General features: G+C 38.4%; 1 protein-coding gene and 1 long non-coding RNA gene across 2 annotated transcripts; both read left to right on the forward strand.

Annotated features, from left to right (window-relative positions):
- The first annotated feature begins 68 nt into the window (after positions 1-68).
- On the forward strand, positions 69-13,644 carry LOC131330495 (uncharacterized). Its single transcript, XR_009201131.1, has 3 exons — positions 69-423; positions 1,524-2,342; positions 13,463-13,644. It is a non-coding gene; the product is annotated as an uncharacterized LOC131330495 (long non-coding RNA).
- Positions 5,059-8,508, forward strand: LOC131330492 (protein transport protein sec31-like). The gene is made up of 2 exons (XM_058364102.1): positions 5,059-5,299; positions 8,196-8,508. Exons 1-2 carry the CDS (start codon positions 5,062-5,064, stop codon positions 8,351-8,353), a joined length of 396 nt encoding a protein of 131 aa, XP_058220085.1. The 5' UTR covers positions 5,059-5,061; the 3' UTR covers positions 8,354-8,508.
- Positions 13,645-20,014: the final 6,370 nt, after the last annotated feature.

Raw genomic sequence — 20,014 nt, forward strand, 5'->3', positions numbered from 1 at the left:
TCCACATTGTAGAATTCAAGGAAAATTGTAGTTTTGTGAAAAATTATTCCAATCAAATGCCAATAATTATCTCATCGGAGAGAATTAGAAATAATTTGGGCTTATATTTATGAGATTGGCCACATTGAATCAAACCCAAAGGTTGGAAAACCAGCCGTCCTACACGCCGACGACGCTTTAATTACGCGCGCCGTTCGATGATGCGAAGTTAAGAGGACTGATAATCATCGTGAAATTCATCAAAATTACTCGACGCTTGTGTTGTGATCGAGAAGAAGCTTCGAGCTTTTGGATTTTCCACTCGACGCTCTCAATGTTATGCAGGATTACTCGAGCTACGCGTAAACTGCCCGACACCTACTATCCGAAAAAGGAAAAGTTCCGGTGTACGTGAATACCAATTTGATGTGGGTTGTTGGCCAGGTGCATGTTTCAGTTTAATTTTGTACCATCATTTTTTATTTTTTTTGGGTTGTCTGGTTTGTCAAGGGCTCCGTATCTACAATGATGACCATGCATGCGAAAAGGAGTCTGCTATACGCAAGGAAAACTTACGTGTTTGGGCCCATTTTGGATCCCAAAAAATCTAGAAAAATATTCATAAATTTTTAAGTTTATGGGAAAACGTGGCTGCTTGATTTCTTTTCCCGTTTTTTGAGTTTTGTTTTCAGTTTGTGTGATAGTTTTTGAGGGTGCGGACTGTGATTTTTTTCCTTTGATGATTGGGCTAACATTGCTAGGTCCGAGTAGATGCTTGAACGAATGATGTTTGTGGGATGTACCCCAGTCGAGCTGAGCGATGGGTTTTGCAAGCTTGGCTCTAAAATTTAACTAGTTTTGAAAAGTATGTTCAACCTTGGTTTGACAATTTAATAAGCTTTAAAAATACTATGTATTTTAATAAGCCACTGTCTTGAAACTTACACGTACAGTGCACATGTGATTCGAGTTGTTCATTTTTTATCCTTTAAACGTGTAGCATCCTTGGAAAAAATCATCTTGATCAATTGGTAAGAACTCGAAACTCGAGTAGCTTGGTTCATATGACAGCTCTAGACATTGGATCACAGTTTTGGGCTGCAACAATGAATTTATCACCCTCTTATTCCCTATATGTAGGTATTTGATTTTCTTGTTTTGGGCGTTGAATGTATCCCCGAAGATCTGTAGAGGGAGAATATGAGATCCTTACGATAAAGTCTACTCTATAATTTGATCCAATTGTGAAATAGTTTAGTGTGAAGTATGTTAGACATGAACAACACATTATGGAAACTACTTTGCCCCTTGATAAAACCTGTTGTATCTCTCCAAAACAGCAGAAGAACATTTTTGCCTAGAATTCACCCTATCGCTTTCTTTGACTGGAGTTTTTTTTGCAATGTTCAGCTTTTGACAATATTTATATTTATATTAGTTTCTTAAGATTTTACATGACTACATCGTCATAGATCTAATTGTACACACTTGAGTCGAACTTTTTGTACAATTTTGTCTTCCTTACATGTTTCTTATGTGTGCAGAAGGTTTAACGGCTCTTTTGCATGCAGCAGAGAGAAATGGAAAGATTCATGGCGTCTCTTTTGGCCAATCGTTTCCTAGCTAGAATCTCTCACCTGTTTTTTGCATATGACAGCCTTCTTTTTCTCAACGTCATTGAGGAGGAAGCACTAGCTGGGAGGAACATACTTCAAACCTATGAGAACTCCTCTGGTCAGAAAAAGATAAACCTGGACAAATCTGCTCTAGTAGTGGGCAAAAAACATGTCTCAAGAGCGAGCTAGCTCTAGTCTTATCCGGCATTTTAGGGGTCAGGGTATCGAAGCAACATGACAAATATTTGGGGTTACCTACTGAGGTGGGCAAATAAAAAAAGGAGGTTATCGGGAACATTAGAGAGAGTTTGGAACAAGCTGCAAGGTTGGACGGAACAGCTTGTAGCCCAAGCCGGAAAGGAGATACTTATAAAGGTCGTCATCCAAGGAATTCCATCATAGTCCATGGGTTGTTTCAAACTCCCAGTTTACCTCATCAAAGACTTTCTCTTAGCTGTAACTTTTGGTGGGGCCAAAAGAATGGGTAGCGAAAAACCCATTGGGTAGCATAGTCGAAGCTTTGTGTCCGAAAGGGAAGTGGCGAATTGGGATTCAGAGATTTAGGAGCTTTCAACCATGCAATGCTAGGCAAACAAACTTGGAGAATCTGCCAAGACCAAAATTCTCTTACTTCAAGAGGTTTTTTGGTCTGTTGATATTGAGAACATGGTCAACAACCCGTTGGGAAACAATTCAGCCTCGGACATATTATATGGTATCACACCTGTCATGGGGATTACTCAGTTCGTAGAGAATATCATCTTATTGTGGAAAGGGGTTTGGCCAGGGAGGAGGGTGATAATACACTCTAGTCGTATCTGGAAATTGTTATGGGGCCAACTCATTCCAAAGTTAAAATCTTTGCATGGAGGGCCTGCGTGAATGCCCTTCCCACAAATGAGAACCTGTCTATTAGAAAGCAATCTCTATTGTATATGTGATGGGAAGACCGAGCCAGTGCTTCATGTGTTGAGATTGATTTTTTTTTTTCCCTTTCTGCAGAGCATGTGTTTAGGTGCAGCAGCTTTTGTCAAGTTTTGGATTGTGCAGGTGATAATATCCTTGCCTGGTTCTCTAATATCTTTGATACCCCCATTCCAATGTGTGTGCTCATGGGTTGATGATTTGCTGGAACATATGGAGCAATAGAAATGGAAAATGGAAGCAAAACTCCTGATGAAACAGCAAGAGGTGCGGCTGAAATTCTTCAGCGGTTCAAATGGCAAACACAGCACCTAAAATGGCAAATGGTAATCCTGGGATCCAAAAAAAATTTGTGTCCTCCAATGCAGGGCATTTTTAAGTTCAATTTTGATGGGGGAATCTTCATAGAGATTGGATCTTTTGGGTGTGGAGCAGTGGAGCGCGACTAAGGCATGACATTTCATTGCTGCTCTACCCAAGAAGCACGTAGCAAATGGGTCAGCAGCATTTGCGCAAGCCTCATCAGCTGGGAAGCAATCAGCTTTGGCTAACACCTTGGAAGTAAATTTGCAAGACATAAGGATAGAAGCATCCTCTTTTATAAGAGCTGAGTTCATTCTTGTTGGTCGCACAAGCTACTCGGTAGCACACCATTTGGCAAAATGCCCGGTATATTTTTGATATTGTTGTATGGAAGGATGTGGCACCAAGTTTATAACATATAGCTACAATTAGTTTTAACAAGTTCTTTGATGGGTTTGAAATCAATTACTTGATTTGCAGAAAAGACACTTTAAAACCAATACAATTTAGCTAATGGTTGTTTTGCTAATACAGTTGTCGTTGACCGACGCTCTTACAAAAAATACTACAATTTTGCTGGTCGTTTTTGATAAAGAGTCGTAGTTGAAAAGATGCCCTTTTGGGAAATTCAATTTAGCATTTGTTGGTTTGATTGAACAGTTGTAGTTGAAAGTTTCGTATCCATTTAAGATAGTTCTCATGCTCTGTAACAAATTTTCCAATGGGATATCAACATAGTGCACATAATTAAAGGATTTTAATATTCACGTTCCATTTTTTATTGATGGCGCTCCACCATTAGTAAAAAGTGTCCTAATTAAATATGCTTATATGAATACGAAAGGTGAAATCGTTTCCTTTTGGTTTGATACTGGCACATAATGAGAGAACATTTGAAGGGCAGTCGAGTAAGCCTCAACAGGCAATTATTATGGCAGTAAGGGATGCGGCGGAGTATGCCCGGGCTAAGGATAATGGTGTTACACTGTCCGCACGAGCGGTTGCATCGGCTATTAGTGGCTGGTCTTAAGTGGGAACGCCCTGGAAGTAGCTTTGTTAAAGTTAATGTTGATGGGGCGTGGTCTAGGAGGGGGTTGCAGGGGCAGGGATAGTTTTGCGGGATGAACGGGGACGGTTTATAGCTACGCGTTCGATCAACGTGGGCGTTACGGGGTGGTCAGCGTTAAGTGCAGAGGCTGGAGCTTGGCGTGCAGGTCTTCAATTTGCTAAGTATCTGGGTATGAGGAAGGTAGTCATTGAAGGTGACTCTCAACAGGTGGTGAAGATTCCGAAGCATGAGATGGAGAGCCCGGCTGTGCTGGAAGAAATTGTTGAGGATGTTAGGCGGATGGCAAGACGGTTAGAGGAATGTGTGGTCCAGTTTGTTCGAAGAACGGCGAATGTGGTAGCAGACAAATTGGCTCGGTGTGGTGTGCGAGGATTTAGTCCGAAGATATGGGAAGCTGGACCTCCTTGTTGGTTAATGATTATTAAGCGATAATCATCTTTTGTGACGTTCTTGCTCTAGTTTTTCAATAAAAGTTCTACAGTGTTGGGAAAAAAAAAAGGTCTGGATATTTGGTGCTGTTTAAAAAAAAAAAAATGGTCCGGATATTTGGCAATTGAATCAACTAGAAAAATTGAACTCTAGAAATTCGAAAAAAAAAAGGTCTGGATATTTGGTGCTGTTTAAAAAAAAAAAAATGGTCCGGATATTTGGCAATTGAATCAACTAGAAAAATTGAACTCTAGAAATTCTCTAGGATAGCCCAAAAACTTTCAAGGGGTAGATATCATTTTCCATAAGAATAATATAAGTTGGTCTAATAAGTCAAATGATTTTATTTTTTTGTTTTTATTTAAAAAAATTTATGTTTATTTGTTTTCATGATTTTGTTGTGAGGATTATATTGCTTCGTCATGACGAGATAAATCTATAAAGTGAAAAATTACGATCGAAACCCTTTTTTTTTTTAGTAAAGAAGAAAGATGTATTAATAATCCTAAAAAAGTTAACAAATGCGAAAAAAATTAAATAAAAATAAAAAAACAAACCATTTGATTTATTAGGTAAAACAACCCCTAAGTATTTATAAATTCGGCGAGAGATATTTTGGAGGGGAGAAGGGGATATAATATATGGAATGATGGGGATTATTTTAGAAGGGAATTAAAATTTACTACTACTTGGTTTGTTTAATTTTTATAGGGGAGGATACAAGGATACAACGGGTGGATAATGTACAAAAAGAAGAGAAAAACAACGAGAGGGGAAAACCAAAGAAGGCAGACATATCATCGTCCTCTTCCATTTTCTTCCACATACAGGGTCTCTCTCTCTCTCTCTCCAACGCCAACGGCGCCACCGGCGTCTTCCACCTCGCTTCCCCCTGCATCGTCGACGAAGTTTAAGACCCCGACGACTACGTCGCCGCCGCCCCCACCACCAACACCGAGGGCGTTCGGTTATATTTTGGGTAAAATAGAATATTGCTGCCCATTTCTGAAACCTGTCTGCTATATTTTGGAATCGATTGTTGTTGAAATATGCTATGTTGGAATTGGAATCGATTGTTGTTCATGTGGAATTGGAAAAGTTGGGGCCTTTAGGTTGTTGCCTGGTGGATGTACTTGCCATATAGGGAGGAAGGAGGATTAATAATTTCTTGTTCGTTCAACAAGATATTGTAGCGCAAGTGGTAGTGGAGGTAGGGCTATAAATGAACTGAGCCATTCGCGAACCGTTCGAGGCTCGGCTCGGTAAAAGCTCGTTCGAGTTCGATTCGTCTGCTAAATGTACTGAACCTGAACCTCAATTCTAGGCTCGTTCCGTAAATGAGCCGAACCTGAGCCTAACGGTATTCGGCTCGGTTAGGTTCGCGAATCTATACTTAAATTTAATTAATAATTCAATAGGGATCTATTTGTAAATGTAAAAAATTTTAAGGTTGTATATATAATTCAATACTTATTTTTCTTCCAAATTCTATACGATCAATGAGAGAGTTTGGGTTGGCTTGAGTTTAATAAACTGAGCCGAATCAAACCTGAGTCTTGACGAGCTCAATTCGAACTTAGATTCCGCTAGGCTCGATTCATTTGAGTTTAACGAGCCAAACTCGAGCCAAGATGTTCAAGTTTGAGTCGAACCCGAGTCGAATCGTAGCCGAACTCGAGCCAGACTAGTATCTTAACGAACCCAACCGAGCCGAACCCGAGCCTTGAAAAATTTTAACGAGCCGAACTCGAGCCAAGTTGTTCAGGCTTGAATCGAACTCGAGCCGAACCCGAGCCGAACTCATACCTTAACGAACCCGAGCCGAACTTAGCAGGGTTCGGCTCGATTCGGTTCGTTTACAACCCTAAGTGGAGGCTTTCATTTCAGTGTCTTTGGAGTTTGGAGGAAGGTGATAGCTTAGTTGCACAAAGTGGCAGCGTGTGAGCGGGCACGAGTAGAAGATCCTGTAGTTAGGAGCGCCGAGAGGAGCATATATATATATATATATATATATATATATATATATAAAGATATATTATCTATTTTCTAGATGGGGATATACATAAATTATACTCGGAGTAGTAAAAAAATTGCAAATGGAGATATGTACTTTAAAAAAAAAGAAGGGAAATGTGGCCCAACTCCAATAAATAGTCCAAATTCTTAAGAAATACATAAATAAACTACACACAACACAGTAAGCCTAGATCTTTGTCTAATTAATAATAGAACGTTTGGAAATTTCGTTTATTCGTATATAAGAACCTCTCTTCTAGTATCAAATATTTAGAATTTAGTAAATAAACACAATCATGGTATTTGTGTGGTTTCTCATAATACCTGATTTATTGATGATAGGTAACTTCTCTATGAAGTGGTTGATTGCAAGCACAATTTTTGATGCCACTATTTTTGCTGACTAGTTCCATCGCAACCACCAGTCGACCTATGTTGATAAATTTTCTAATTCATTGGTCATCACCTACTTATGGAGAGGAAGTGGTGGAAGGGAGATGTCATTTCAAGATATCTGAAACCAAATTCACATAGTAGAGCTAACTCATTCACATATCTCATTTTGCTATGAAACTATTCACCTTAATACTGAGGGAGGATCAGGAACCTGTCCCCTAATCTCTTCGGTGAAGCAAGGCTAAGAATATATATTTGACCAATTCCCAAATAATGGAAGTCATATTTTTATAAAAATAGCGGTAATGTTTGGTTGGGAGTTTAGTTTAGTTTAATTTTGGTAGTGGGTAGAGAGAGAAATAGAGTAATGATTGAAGATAAAGGTAATGATTGGAGAGAGATAGAGAGAGATGTGAAAGTTATAATTGGAGAAATAGGGTAATGATTGGAGAAAGAAGTAGGGTAATGATTGAAAACAAAACTAAAACTAAAACTAAGTTGAGAACCGAACAAAGCCAACATCATTCTTAAATAGATCCGAATCAATGCTCTGCCATAAAATGTTGATTAACATGCGGAGGTCATGGAAGAACCTAAAACGAAGGAAATACAAATATTAGCTATTTAGCTATTAAAGGATTACAGTTATTGAACAATAAATTTGTTTCAACTGACATGATTAATCCAAGTTGCATTTTTCCAGTTTCATGAACTTCACAAATTTGGTATATCGCCATAATCTCACTCCCTCACTTTGGCCTTGACAACATATTAGGAAATATTTGATGCTGCACATCTTTGATTGGGTCTTTATGGTAAGTAGTTTCACTTTACTGGGCTGTCCTCAAAATTCTGCTTATGCCCTTCTCTCTCAGAGTTTCACGATGGTACCTGCTTAGTTTAAGTTGAGACTAGTTTGCCATGTCAAATTGTCAATTCAATGTAATTCTAGTGTATATTTCACTTGATTTGCAGAACCTGTAATCATAAAAACTTTGGGCAGCTTAAGTGGCCTTATGAGCATGTCCTACAGTGGTTAAACAATGCATCCTAGCTGAGGATATGACCCTAGGTGGTCTCTCCACTCATTGTCAATTGGGTTTGCATAAGCATGGTTTCTAAGCTAGGATTTGGAAGGTTTTGGGCATAACTTTCTGTATCATTACGGACTATTTTCCCCTTGTCACAAGGTTCCCCTACATCGGTTTAACAAAACTAGTATGTGAGTTCGGGTTGTCTGGGAGTTGGACACTTTAACATCCTAATTCTTCCTAGCACTTGTAGTGACACGACCTAGGTTGAAATAGTTTTGGTTGCTCATGATATGTGTTCTTGTTTTTTACCAATCACATGTTCTATGTCTTTCCTACCTATATCACACGATTGTTCCTTGTGATCTCTTGTAGTGTAACTAACATTAGCCTCTTTTTCGTTAATATCTTCTTTTGTTTTATTGGTTTCAGAAGTGAGCTTGAGACGGATGGATGAGTTAAGTCCACATGGCCTTTCTGGAACGGTTTCATTTTGTCAAACATTTGCCCAATGCAGTGGTCGTCCTTCTCACGATTCCTTGAAACTGGAGAACCTCTCGATGATTATGCCAAATTTCGCTCCTCATTAATGGAAACCTACGCATCTCTGACTATGTCTATTGCCATTGACACTGAGGTCATTTTCACTGTTCTCTGTTTATTTTGTTCCCGTTGGTAACTACAGAATAGGGCTAACTGAAGAGGTATTTTTAATGTTTATCAATGTTAATCCAACCTCCCCCATGTACATATAGTCCGGCTCACACACAACAGGTAATTAAGGGGAACACGACCCTTGGCCTCTATTGGGATTAAGCACTTCAACTGAACAGGTATTTTGACTCTTAATATCTGGTGACATGGCATTATGATATGAAAAGAGCAGTGTTCTAAATGGAGGCCGCCTAGGCACTAGGCGGAGGGTCAGCGCGACGACTACCCCCTTGGCGTTTTGTTCAGAGGCCAGGGAGGCTAGGTGGACTTTGGCAGCAAAACGAAGTCGATGGCGTGGAGAGAGAGAGGGAGAGGGAGAGAGCAGAAAGAAAGAGACGAGAGAGAGAGCAGAAAGAGAGAGAAACGAGAGAGAGAGAGAGAGAGAGAGAAACTGAGAGATGAGAGAGAGACCAGACGAGAGAGAGAGAGATTAGAGAGACATACTTGACGACAATCGGCAACAGGCAATCGGCGTGAAGCAGGTGGGCGACGATGGTGGGTTTTCTCGATCCTCTTTGGATCTGAAAATGGATATGTATATAGTAGTAGTAGTAGTGTGTATATATATACGTGTGTGTGTGTGTGTGTGTGGGTGTGTTATGATAAATTACACAACAAGTCCTTTTAGTATATATTAATACCATCATATACACTAAAAGTATGAAAAAATATCAAAAAAATACAAAAAAAAAAAAGAAAAAGAAAAATGGCCAAACTCCTTGGTGGCGCCTAGGCGCTTGGTGGCAAGTCGCCGCCCAACTACCACCGAGTGCCATTTAGAACACTGGAAAAGAGATGTAGGAGTAAGACTAGAAGTAACCTCCAACCCTTAGGCTTCATTTGAAAATTCTTGTTATAAATTAAGTGAATAACATATTATGTGCATGAACCATATATATGTTTCATATGTGATCATTTTTCCTTTTCCTGTTCTCTTTAGAATTTACAATTTTGGTTTTCAGTCAGCCTAAAAATGTGTTTTCCATTTTTTCTCTCTTCGCACACCCTTCATAATTATCCTCTCCATTGGAACAAGCCTGTCATTGATTTTTTTTATTGAAATACAATGCGCCTACTTGACTTGCATACCCACAGACACCTGGTTTCTTGCCTATGTACATTATATGGAGTCAGTAAGGTAGGGTGTGGAGTGCAAGTGTTTGTTTAAGTATGGGATTGGTTGGATTCTTATGTCTATAGGTCAAATCATGTCACGTCCCAAATAATTCTTTGTTTCTTTTAGGGAAAAAGGATATTAAGTAATAGAGATATAACATGTTTCATGTTGTGCAGAACGGGGAACTCTTGGGCGTAGTTATGTTGTTAACTTACTCAAAATGGGTGCATGCTCAAGTAGATCTGTCAAACACATTTATTAGACCGTTGTGATGTAACATGTACCGACCAAAAAGAAAAAGCAGCATGTAGTACGTGCACCATAGGGGCTTCAGTCAGAACTGCTTGCAGCATTTATCTCCTCTTATTAGTTTGATTTTCGCTGGTGATGTGGTGGCTTTGCTGTCTGCTCACTGGTCTATTTTTTCTGTTGTGGCTCGGAGAGCCAAGGAAAGTGCATCACTACAAGTCAAGTTCAGCAAAAATAGATTGTCATCTTAGGCTTCCTAATCACCTTCATTCAAAGCATTGTAGATGTTACATAATTCTTTTTTTATAGTGATTGCAAAGCATCTATAGTCGTTGAAGGCATGCCTCGGCATGCGCTTAAGCCCGAGGCACCTCGTGCCACCTCTAAGGTAGTTACACGGTCTTGATTATAACTTGGCCCAAAAGCGAGCTATTAAGTGAAGGTGCCTTCATGCCTGCATATTAGCATTATTTCGTTACACATGGAATGAGGACCTCGTTTCTTGCTCTCACGCGCAATGTATTGAGCAAAGCACGTGCTTATTGCACTTCAAATTTTGTTTTGTTGTTACTGATTTTAAGATGTCATTGGTGTTCTTGTTTTACAGGCACTAGTAGTCACTGTGTTGCCGATTTTCCTAAGCATAGAATACAAGTTCCTGATTATGAAACGAAGTGATTGATTTAGTTTTTTTTATTTTTTGAAAACATTGAATCCCTAATTTGCTGGCTATTTGTGTTCTTATTGAGTTTTCCTATTTTGTTGTTCAGCAAATGGGAATATTAAGCATTTGGTAGCTGCTTCCATGGATTTGGGATGCCGGATGCTTTTCAAAATTTGCTACCTTAGGGTTTAGTACTTTATAATAGAATTTAACTTTGAACTATTTGTTTATGTTGACATGAAATTTTTTAGTTGAACCTAGCTTCATTGAAGCCCTACGCCTCTCTTCAAGCCTAGGCCCCATGAGACCATTGGCATGATTCCATCTTAATAACTATGATGTTGCCAACAACCAACCAAAAAGATTACGAGCCTATACTAGTGACTTTTGTCTGCTTGGTATCTCAGGGCAATTTTGCTTTTTGCATTCTTGTTTCTTAATTCTTCAGCAAACTTTATGTGGACCCCTAATGATTTTGACCTCCTACGTTTGGATCTTAAAGCAGTTGAGTCAATTGTCGTTTATCCTTTTACATCAATATAGTCATCTACAAATTTGCTTACTTGCACCCTATGGAGTACGAGACACGTAGGAAGTATGTCTAGTATTCAGTTTAGGCATCGAAAATGTTGTTACCTATAGGTATAACGGACGACAAAGCGTTTACCCACGTTACCATACTTGTACCTGCAATGAACACACAAATATTTGAGAAACAAAAAACAAACAAATTAAGGAACAAGCGTCCATGCTTAATATTTGTTACCTGTGTTATTACAAGTCTCAAATTGTTGTTCCACACTCCAAAAGGCGTGAAATAAACTTGTGCTAATTTTGTGACTATTATTCATTATGAGGATAAAATGATCCCATCTGTGGTCCCATTGTGCCTGAAAAATGGAATATTAATCAATAAAATCAAGTGTCTAACTAATTAATGTCATTCTATTTAGCATTTAGGTTTATTGAAGCAATTACTGCCGTTTTGAAGAACTCCACCTCATCGCAAGGGTGATGTAGGAAGTTTCTCACACTTCTCAATAAATTACTGTTGAGAAGTGTGAGAAACTTCCTCTATCACCCTTGCAATGATGTGGAGTTCTTTAAAACGGCGGTATTTGCATCAATAAACCTAAATGCCAAATAGAATGACATTAATTAGTTGACATATGTTTTTATTAATTAATAGTATTCCATTTTTTAGGTACAAATATGGTAATGTGGGAAAGCCTTCTGATGTCCGTCTTACCCTATATGTAACAACCTTTTCGGTGGCTAAATTGAATATTAAGTATGAGGCACCTAGGAGGGTGCAAGTTAATTTTCATTAAAAAAATCAACCAAGACAAGGGCATACCCCTGATACAAAACAAGCAGCTATCTTGCCACAAGTAAGGCCTCAAAAAAGATACACTGCAACAAATAAAACATCAAACCTGACTCCTTATCTAAGCTCCAGATAAAACATACTTAGCAACAGAAAAAAACAGTGGGGTAAATATTCCACTCTACACAAATAAGCCTATCATCTGAACTCTTAACATGTTTGCATTACATGTTGTTAAGAACTTAGAAGGAGCCGACCAAAAAAAAAAAAAAACTTAGATGGAAGATACACCACATTTAATCAAGTATTGTTGGAAAGACTTGCTGGTTGCACAAAATTATGTAAAAGAACCCCACAAAACAAAATCGCTCTCTCTGCCAATACCCACATGCCCCCAACTAAAATTCATAACTTTCTGGAAGTTTTTTTTACTTTTTTTGATCATCACTTTCAGTATAATATAGTCCATCATCGTTGTCCATACACTCTAGTCCTCTTGGGCAATAGCTAATTAAATCTTCCTCGAGCATTGCAGCTTTAGCAAGTAGTGGTTTTAGAGAGAGCAGATTTCCAAGGTGTATTTACTTTTTCAAGTCAGCCAACACCATAATCAGCTCAAGGCCCAGGAGGGAACTCCTTTCTCCTGGTGTATAATATTTTGTCAATCCCTCTCACTGCTAAATTCAATTCTACTTCTGATATGCATGGACAGTGACTACTCCACGTTTTTTCGCTGAAAGAGTATTGCCGCATTAACCATCATCTTAACACCATTCTCCCCGATTTCATCTAATGCCCCGTTCGGCTAAATAAGCCAACTGGCTTATTTTTTTGTCCTTATCAAAAAAAATTCGTATTTGATAGTTTTTTGTTAATCAACTTTTTTCGTCTTTATTCAAAAAAAATTGGATTTCGATCATAACTTTTTACGTTTTAGATTCCTCTTGTCATGACGATGCAATAATCCCCAAAAAATTGATGAAAAACTATCAAATACGAAAAAAATTTGAATAAGGACAAAAAAAATAAGCCGTTTGACTTATTTAGCCGAACGGAGCCTAAATCCTTCAATTCTGTAGACCACTCCAATGGTTTATCCTTGCTTTTGGCTAAGAAAATGAGAACCCCACTCCAATGGTTTAAAATATGTATTCCATGAAGTGTAGTTCCATTTAGCGTTATCTTAACCAAGAGCAAGGATAAACCATTGGAGTGGTCTACAGAATTTAAGGATTTAGATGAAATCGGGGAGGATGGTGTTAAGATGATGGTTACTGCGGCAATACTCTTTCAGCGAAGAAACGTGGAGTAGTCGCTGTCCATGCATATCAGAAGTAGAATTAAATTTAGCAGTGAGAGTGATTGACAAAATGTTATACACCAGGAGAAAAGAGTTCCCTCCTGGGCCTTGGGGGCTGATTATGTCGTTGGCTGAATTGAAAAAGTAAATGCACCCTGGAAATCTGATCTCTCTAAATCACTACTTGCTGAAGCTGCAGCGCTCGAGGAAGATTTAATTAGCTATTGCCCTAGAGGACTAAAGTGTATGGACAACGATGATGGATTATATTATCCATAAAGTGATGGTCAAAAAAAGTAAAAAACTTCCAGAAAGTGATGAATTTTAGTTGTCGGTATTTGGCAGAGAGAGCGGTTTTGTTTTATGGGATAGTTTTACATAATTTTGTGCAACCAGCAAGTCTTTCCGACAATACTTGATTAAATGTTCTTCCATTTAAGTTCTTTTTTTTTCTTTGACGGCTACTTCTAAGTTCCTAACAATATGTAATGCAGACATGTTCAACAAATGAGATGGGCTTATTTGTGTAGAGTGGAATATTTCCCCCACTGTTTTTTCCTATTGCTGTATGTTTTGGAACTTAGATAAGGAGTCAGGTTTGATGTTTTGTTTGTTGCAATGTGTCTTTTTTTGAGGCCTTGCTTGTGGCAAGATAGCTGCTTGTTTTGTATAAGGGGTATGCCCTATAGTTCCTCGTCTTGGTTGATTTTTTCAATGAAAATTAACTTGCTGGAAGAGATTTTTTTTAATGAAAATTAACTTACCAAAAAAACATGTAATGCAAGTTGGATTTTTAGAAAGTTTAATTATATATTGTTACCTCATAATTACATGTTTTTTTTTTTTTTTTGGGGGGGGGGGGGGGCTACGAGCTAAGTTATGAATTCAAAAAAGGATAAATGGACTCCAATTCTATACTACCCCACTGGAAAAGTTTCAATTCTAAATTTCAAGGCAATCAAATTGGTGTTCAATTATACTAAATTGAAGGTTCTACACATCTTCCGGAACATTTGATTTCGAAGAAAGATTGTTGAATGATTAATAGGTTAGTGTGCTTGCGAAGCTTCTAAAGTCTCTATGTAGTTCCAGTTTATACGAGATTCGGTGAAATAGGTGAGATGGTCAATTTCCAAACTCGATAAATATGAATAGTTTGTTTTGCTTAATGATTTAGAGTCCTCTTGCGTCGGATAGAAAATAGGTGGACTGGCTTCTACATTACTTAGATAGGAGGAATAAAGTCCTCGCTTCAAGAGATCGCACTTTTAGAAATTGAAATTGATACGTGGATCATTGAACTAACTTTATTCCAAGAGGAAAATATATTTGTTTGTGTGTTGTTTAGAAGGTCTAATACCACAAGAGAACCTACACGGTTAGATAACCCACTAAGAGACCTGGCTATTGGCCTAATGGTCATGTGGGAACCCAAAGTGCCATGAGGTTGCAGGTCAACTCTTATACAAATGCGTTTGGTATCTAGTGGTAAGGCGTGATTGTTACACAAGGGTAGAACTCAACCCCAAAAGCTAGCTATTGAAGTGAGGGTGCCCCCATGCTGATATACTTCATATTACTTTGCTATCCAGGCAATGCGGGACTTCGCTTCACACCTTCATTTGACAACACCTTCCGTTTGCAGGACAAAGACACGTGCCCTACCCATCTTTGGTACCTTTTTTTGAAACGGCAAACTTAAGGTTCATTAACTCATAACACGAAGTACAGAGCTAATAGGTTCATGGATACACCGGCCTGACCATCCATGACCCTCTTCTCTTAACCACACAGAGGAAACTAATTAAGACCCAACAGGTTAAGTCCAAACCAGGGCAAAAACCTAAGCGGCCCTGGTTGGTAAGAAACCAAACAACCCAAAACACCCAAAGGGCAAAACCCAAAAACCTAAATACAACCCAATACCAAGAAAACCCTAACCCAAGATGACTGCAATCACCCTGCCGCCATCTTTGGTACCTAGCTCTAATATGATGTTACATGGTCTTGGGTAGAACTCAAATTCAAAAGCTAGCTATTGAATTGAGGGTGCCCTCACACTTACATACTTCATATTACTTTGGAATCCATGGGATGTGGTAACTTCATAGTGGTATGGATAGACTAGTTTCTCCCAACGACTATCAGAAAGCCTGCTTGGATGGACATTCTTGGTGCCACCATTTGTTTGGAAGTTACATTATTGTAGACAATCCGTTCGTACATGTAATATGCGCAGAAGCACTTGGTTATTTGTTTGTATTTGCCACGAGTGTCTGGCCTTGGAGTAATTGATTTGTTGCTTTTTTATTCTCCATTTATACGAAGGATATCTTTGAAGGACAGCATTCCCTGATGTCTTTTGTTTAAAGGGTGGTTTGACAATCAGTAAATGTAAGTCTTGTGCGTGATTTCTGCACTAAATTAATTAAGAAAACTAAGATGTTATGTATGCATATGCCTGTTTGTATTTGATGTACTTATTTTTTTGATTGACATACGTACGTGATTTACAAGTAGAGTTTGACTGGTGGTATCAATTTTTACTGGCTCTAATGGGATGGCATGTTCGTGATGAGCTAGAAACACTTGAGAGTTATAATGTAGCTGCTAATGTGCGTTCTTCCAGCCTCATGAAGGTATGCATAGGTTCTAGCAGTCTCATGATTTAGTGACGGCTCTGCTATTTAGGAATATGAAATTTGGTTTTGTAACTTGGAAGCATATAGCAAATGAGCTCCGGTTGAGAAGGTATATTGACGAGCAGGACTGGGGTGATTGTCTTTGTTTTCATTGTTTTTCCTTTGAACTTTGGGAACTGGTATGTGTATTTGCTAGTCATTTTATTGAATAGTCGCTACGCCCTCCTTCCCATACTTAATGTCCACTATGGGGAACTCAACTTTTTAAGAAGACAACCAATTAATTCATGACTCCTATGAAAGTTTGCTTGCATTTCCAACATTATCCCTTGTTAGGTGGTGATACCAATAACTGGATAGAAGTTTCAAACGGCAAGAGTAATTTTATAAGAGATCAAAAATTACAAGACTAAATTAGAGGGGTGTGATTATTGTGTCATCCATCACGAATTTGCCTTCTCTTTCTCAAGATATTTGCATGCTCCATGACCCAATACATGGTATGCTAACTTAGAAAGTAGATTAGGTCTAGAAACAAAGCAGTAAACCCTTACCCAAACCCTTGTCTTCTCCTTCTTGCTTCCACACGCATGGTTTCCCTCTCTTTGTTCTTTTTTTTTTTTTCTTTCCTAGTTTTCCCCTTGTAGCTCTCAGTACCTATCTCTATTTCTTGTTTTATTAGTTCCACTACTAAATACATATACATACATGTAGCATGTAGGGATAGCTATCTTCTTGTTTTGACTTGCAAAAGAGTTGACATGTGTTCTATGACTCGTCAAATTTAGCCTAATAACACTTCCATGTCACATGTTTCATAAAATCACATGTTAACCACAATTTTATATTTTCCATGCATTTGATCCCTTACTAACGCATTTTTTTTTCAAATCGCAACAATGAATGATAATGGATGATGATGCATGATTTGGGTCTCACAGTAGTCCTCGCATTGCAACCTTTTTTTAATATTTGACTTTCTTTTTTCTTTTTCTAGGCAATAGTATTTGAAGTTGGGATCTAGAATCTGTCCAGATACTACATTTCCAACTTCTCCTTTCTGGTTGTAGTTCCTTTCTTTTTTTGTGTATGAATAGTGGATGACCTGTGTGGGGTTGTTTCTTGCATTTTTTAATATCTTTGGTATATCTAGAAGTAGACACTAACACACTCTCTCTAGCCTTGAAAACATACGAACACGATAGCCAAAGACGTTTTTTGTTAAACCGTTACACAACTAATCTACGGTGAGCAATGGTTGTACTAGTTCTTTAGGTAGCGATTTTCAGATATCATTGCTGGATTATTACTTGGAGCGCGAGGAAAATTTCTTTATTACGGCTAACACAAATCCCAAAACGTATGTTGGCCCAAGCTCATTGTGTCAACAAATTGTTAGGTAATTTTCTTATTCAAACATGAATGTGATTTAGTTATTGTTGGCACAAGTAAGCGGATTTATTCACTTCTCGTGTTCAACAAGAAACTCATCACTGCAGTGTACCAATTGGAGTAGTTAAACTAGTTGTTTGTCGCGGAGCTCTCTAATATCTACTTGATAATCCCAAAATCTCCAACATTCAAGTAGATATCTAAGAGCTTTGGGACGAACTGCAAATTTAACTTCTCCAATCGGTACGCTGTAGTGATGTGTTCCCTGTTGAACATGGGAGGTGAATAAATTCACCCGCTTACTTGTGCCAACAATAACTAAATCACGCTCATGTTTGAATAAGAAAATTACCTAACACTTTGCTGACACAATGGGTTTGGGCCAACATACGTTTTGGGATTTGTGTTGGGCATAATAAAGAAATTTTCTTTGTGCTTCTTGTAATAATCCAGCAGCGATATCTGGAAATTGCTACCTAAAGAACTAGTAGAACCATTGCTTACTGTAGATAAGGTGTGTAACGATTTAACAAGAAATATCTTTGGCGATCGTGTTTGTCGGTTTCAAGGCCAGAGAGATTGTGTTTTAGTGTCTACTTCCAGCTATTGAAAAAGTGCAAGAAGCAACAACACATGGCATACACAAAAAAAAAATGAACCACAACAAGAAAGGAGAAGTTGGAAATGTAGTATCTCGACACCCTACTTTTACCATTTATAAGTGTACGTGTTACGTGGATTTCTACAATTTGAGCAAACCAATAAGAGCATCCATTTTATACCCAATAGCAAATGTACTGAGGCTTGTCCCAAACGTATATGGCGGCCAAGTAGGTGTGTCGCTGCCTCATCAGTGGTTCTCTTGAAAGAAAACCAATTAGTTCTTACAATTTTGGGTCTTCTATAAATGCATTTTTCTTGAGGTATGTAATAAATTTATAACATAACTTCAAGCTGGTTTGGGTGAATTCGTGTGTGTGGGTTTGTAATCTCTCTCTCTCTCTCTCTCTCTCTCTCTCTCTCTCTCTCTCTCTCTCTCTCTCTCTCTCTCTCTCTTAATCCGTCACAATTTCATGGTGATTTGGGTTGACAAGCCTAGGCCATATGGATTTCTTTTGTTATAATATTTTGGAAAATATACCTGATGATTTTGCAGCAGTATAGCCTTCATTTGAAAAGGTTTCACTCTTTGCACCAACTGTTTGCTCGCGATTGATGCACTATGTTTGCTTCTATGTGATAAAAAAGTAGTGCTTGGTATTCTCTGAGCTTTATTTCCTGCTTTCTATCCTCTCTTTAGTTGGATTACCTTTGGAGGTGCAACATGAAAACAAGTCCTCATGTGTTAGAAATGAATACATAATAATAAAATCAAACATTGTGACCTTTATTAGATAACTCATCAAACAGGTTCTTTGAAGGTAACTTCACTTTCGTTTTATTTCGAGATGTCCAAGGTTACGATCCGTCCAAGGTTACGATCCATTTCAGAGTTCAACCCCTTGTCTGCTGTGCTACCGGTGCTTGTTTTTATCAAAATCGCTATTGGCCTCAGATAATGAATCTATGGTAAGGTGGAAAGAGACAATGAACACTAAAGTTTAAACAATGTGGAGGCTATACACCTATAACTGTTGCAAAATGTACTAAATTGCAAGGAACAAAACAAGGACCTGTATTTCCATGAGTATCCCACGTACTGATACTTAATTCTTCTACTGAACTTGAAATAAGTGCAGTTTTTTTTTGAGTATGGGAAGGTGTGAAAAGGGGTTAAATAAGAGTTAGTGAATGGAAACAAACAGAAGAACCGACTGAAAGGTTCTTTTGTTACTCTATCGTCTGTTTCTCAAGTCATACTACAAGCGTAGTTAGTGATGTCATCATCTTAGAGTACATACTTCTAAATAAAGTCTGTACTTCAATTTTGCATCCAAGTACTGCCATTACTTCTAAGAAATATGTTATTTCGTACTTCTCGCCAATTTGCATTAACCTTCTTCCCCCAAAGCATTTATTTACATCCAATTGTGCATTATCGACTTTTAATTTAACTATGGGAGTGTCCCGGGATGTTAGGTTTTAACAAGGGGTATGACCCTGATAACGGGATATGAACCGAAGTTTCAATTGCAGAGGGTGCCCAAGGAGTGACTACTGCGTGTAGGTGCTTGGGTTTATTGATACCAAAACATGGGCAGTCTTTGGATTTGCAGTTAGGGCAACTTCTGGTTTGAGTCCTGCAGAATTGCCGTTGGCTGAAAATTTTAGGCTTGCATTGGAGAGAGACACCAGGTTAGCGCCAAAGCGTGCAAAGAACGCAAGGCAACATCAATGGCATGCAGAAAGGGAGACAGTAACGATGAGTACAAGCGCAAAAGCATTAGCTCTTGCCTTACAAGCAAGCAAATCCCTACAGACCCGTAACTGGTAGGCAAAGCTCACTGTTATAGTGATGAGAATTCTTTTTTTTTTTGTATATTTTTTCATAAATTGTGTACTATTTCCAAGTACATGAAGAACACAACAGGGGAATGTAGGGCTTTGGGGTTTGGCCCTTTACAGTATCGTAACCGGTCACTGCTACACACCTACGCTGAATGAAAATTGTGATTCCTACTAATGAAAATTGTGATTCCTACAGTGGTACAGAATCCTAACCTGTCTTCTACACTCAATATCAAAGGGAGTCTTTGCCTGTATTTCTTCTTCCTGTTAGTACCACTGTAACTGTACAGGGTAATTTACCACTTTTTATCTAACAATACGCCAAAACAAAACCTCTACTCCAACCGTACGTTCTAATATTGAATTCAAGATATCTGTCATCAGGCAAATAGGATCTG

Source organism: Rhododendron vialii, chromosome 6a (genome assembly GCF_030253575.1).
Source record: "Rhododendron vialii isolate Sample 1 chromosome 6a, ASM3025357v1".
NCBI classification, from domain to species: Eukaryota; Viridiplantae; Streptophyta; class Magnoliopsida; order Ericales; family Ericaceae; genus Rhododendron; species Rhododendron vialii.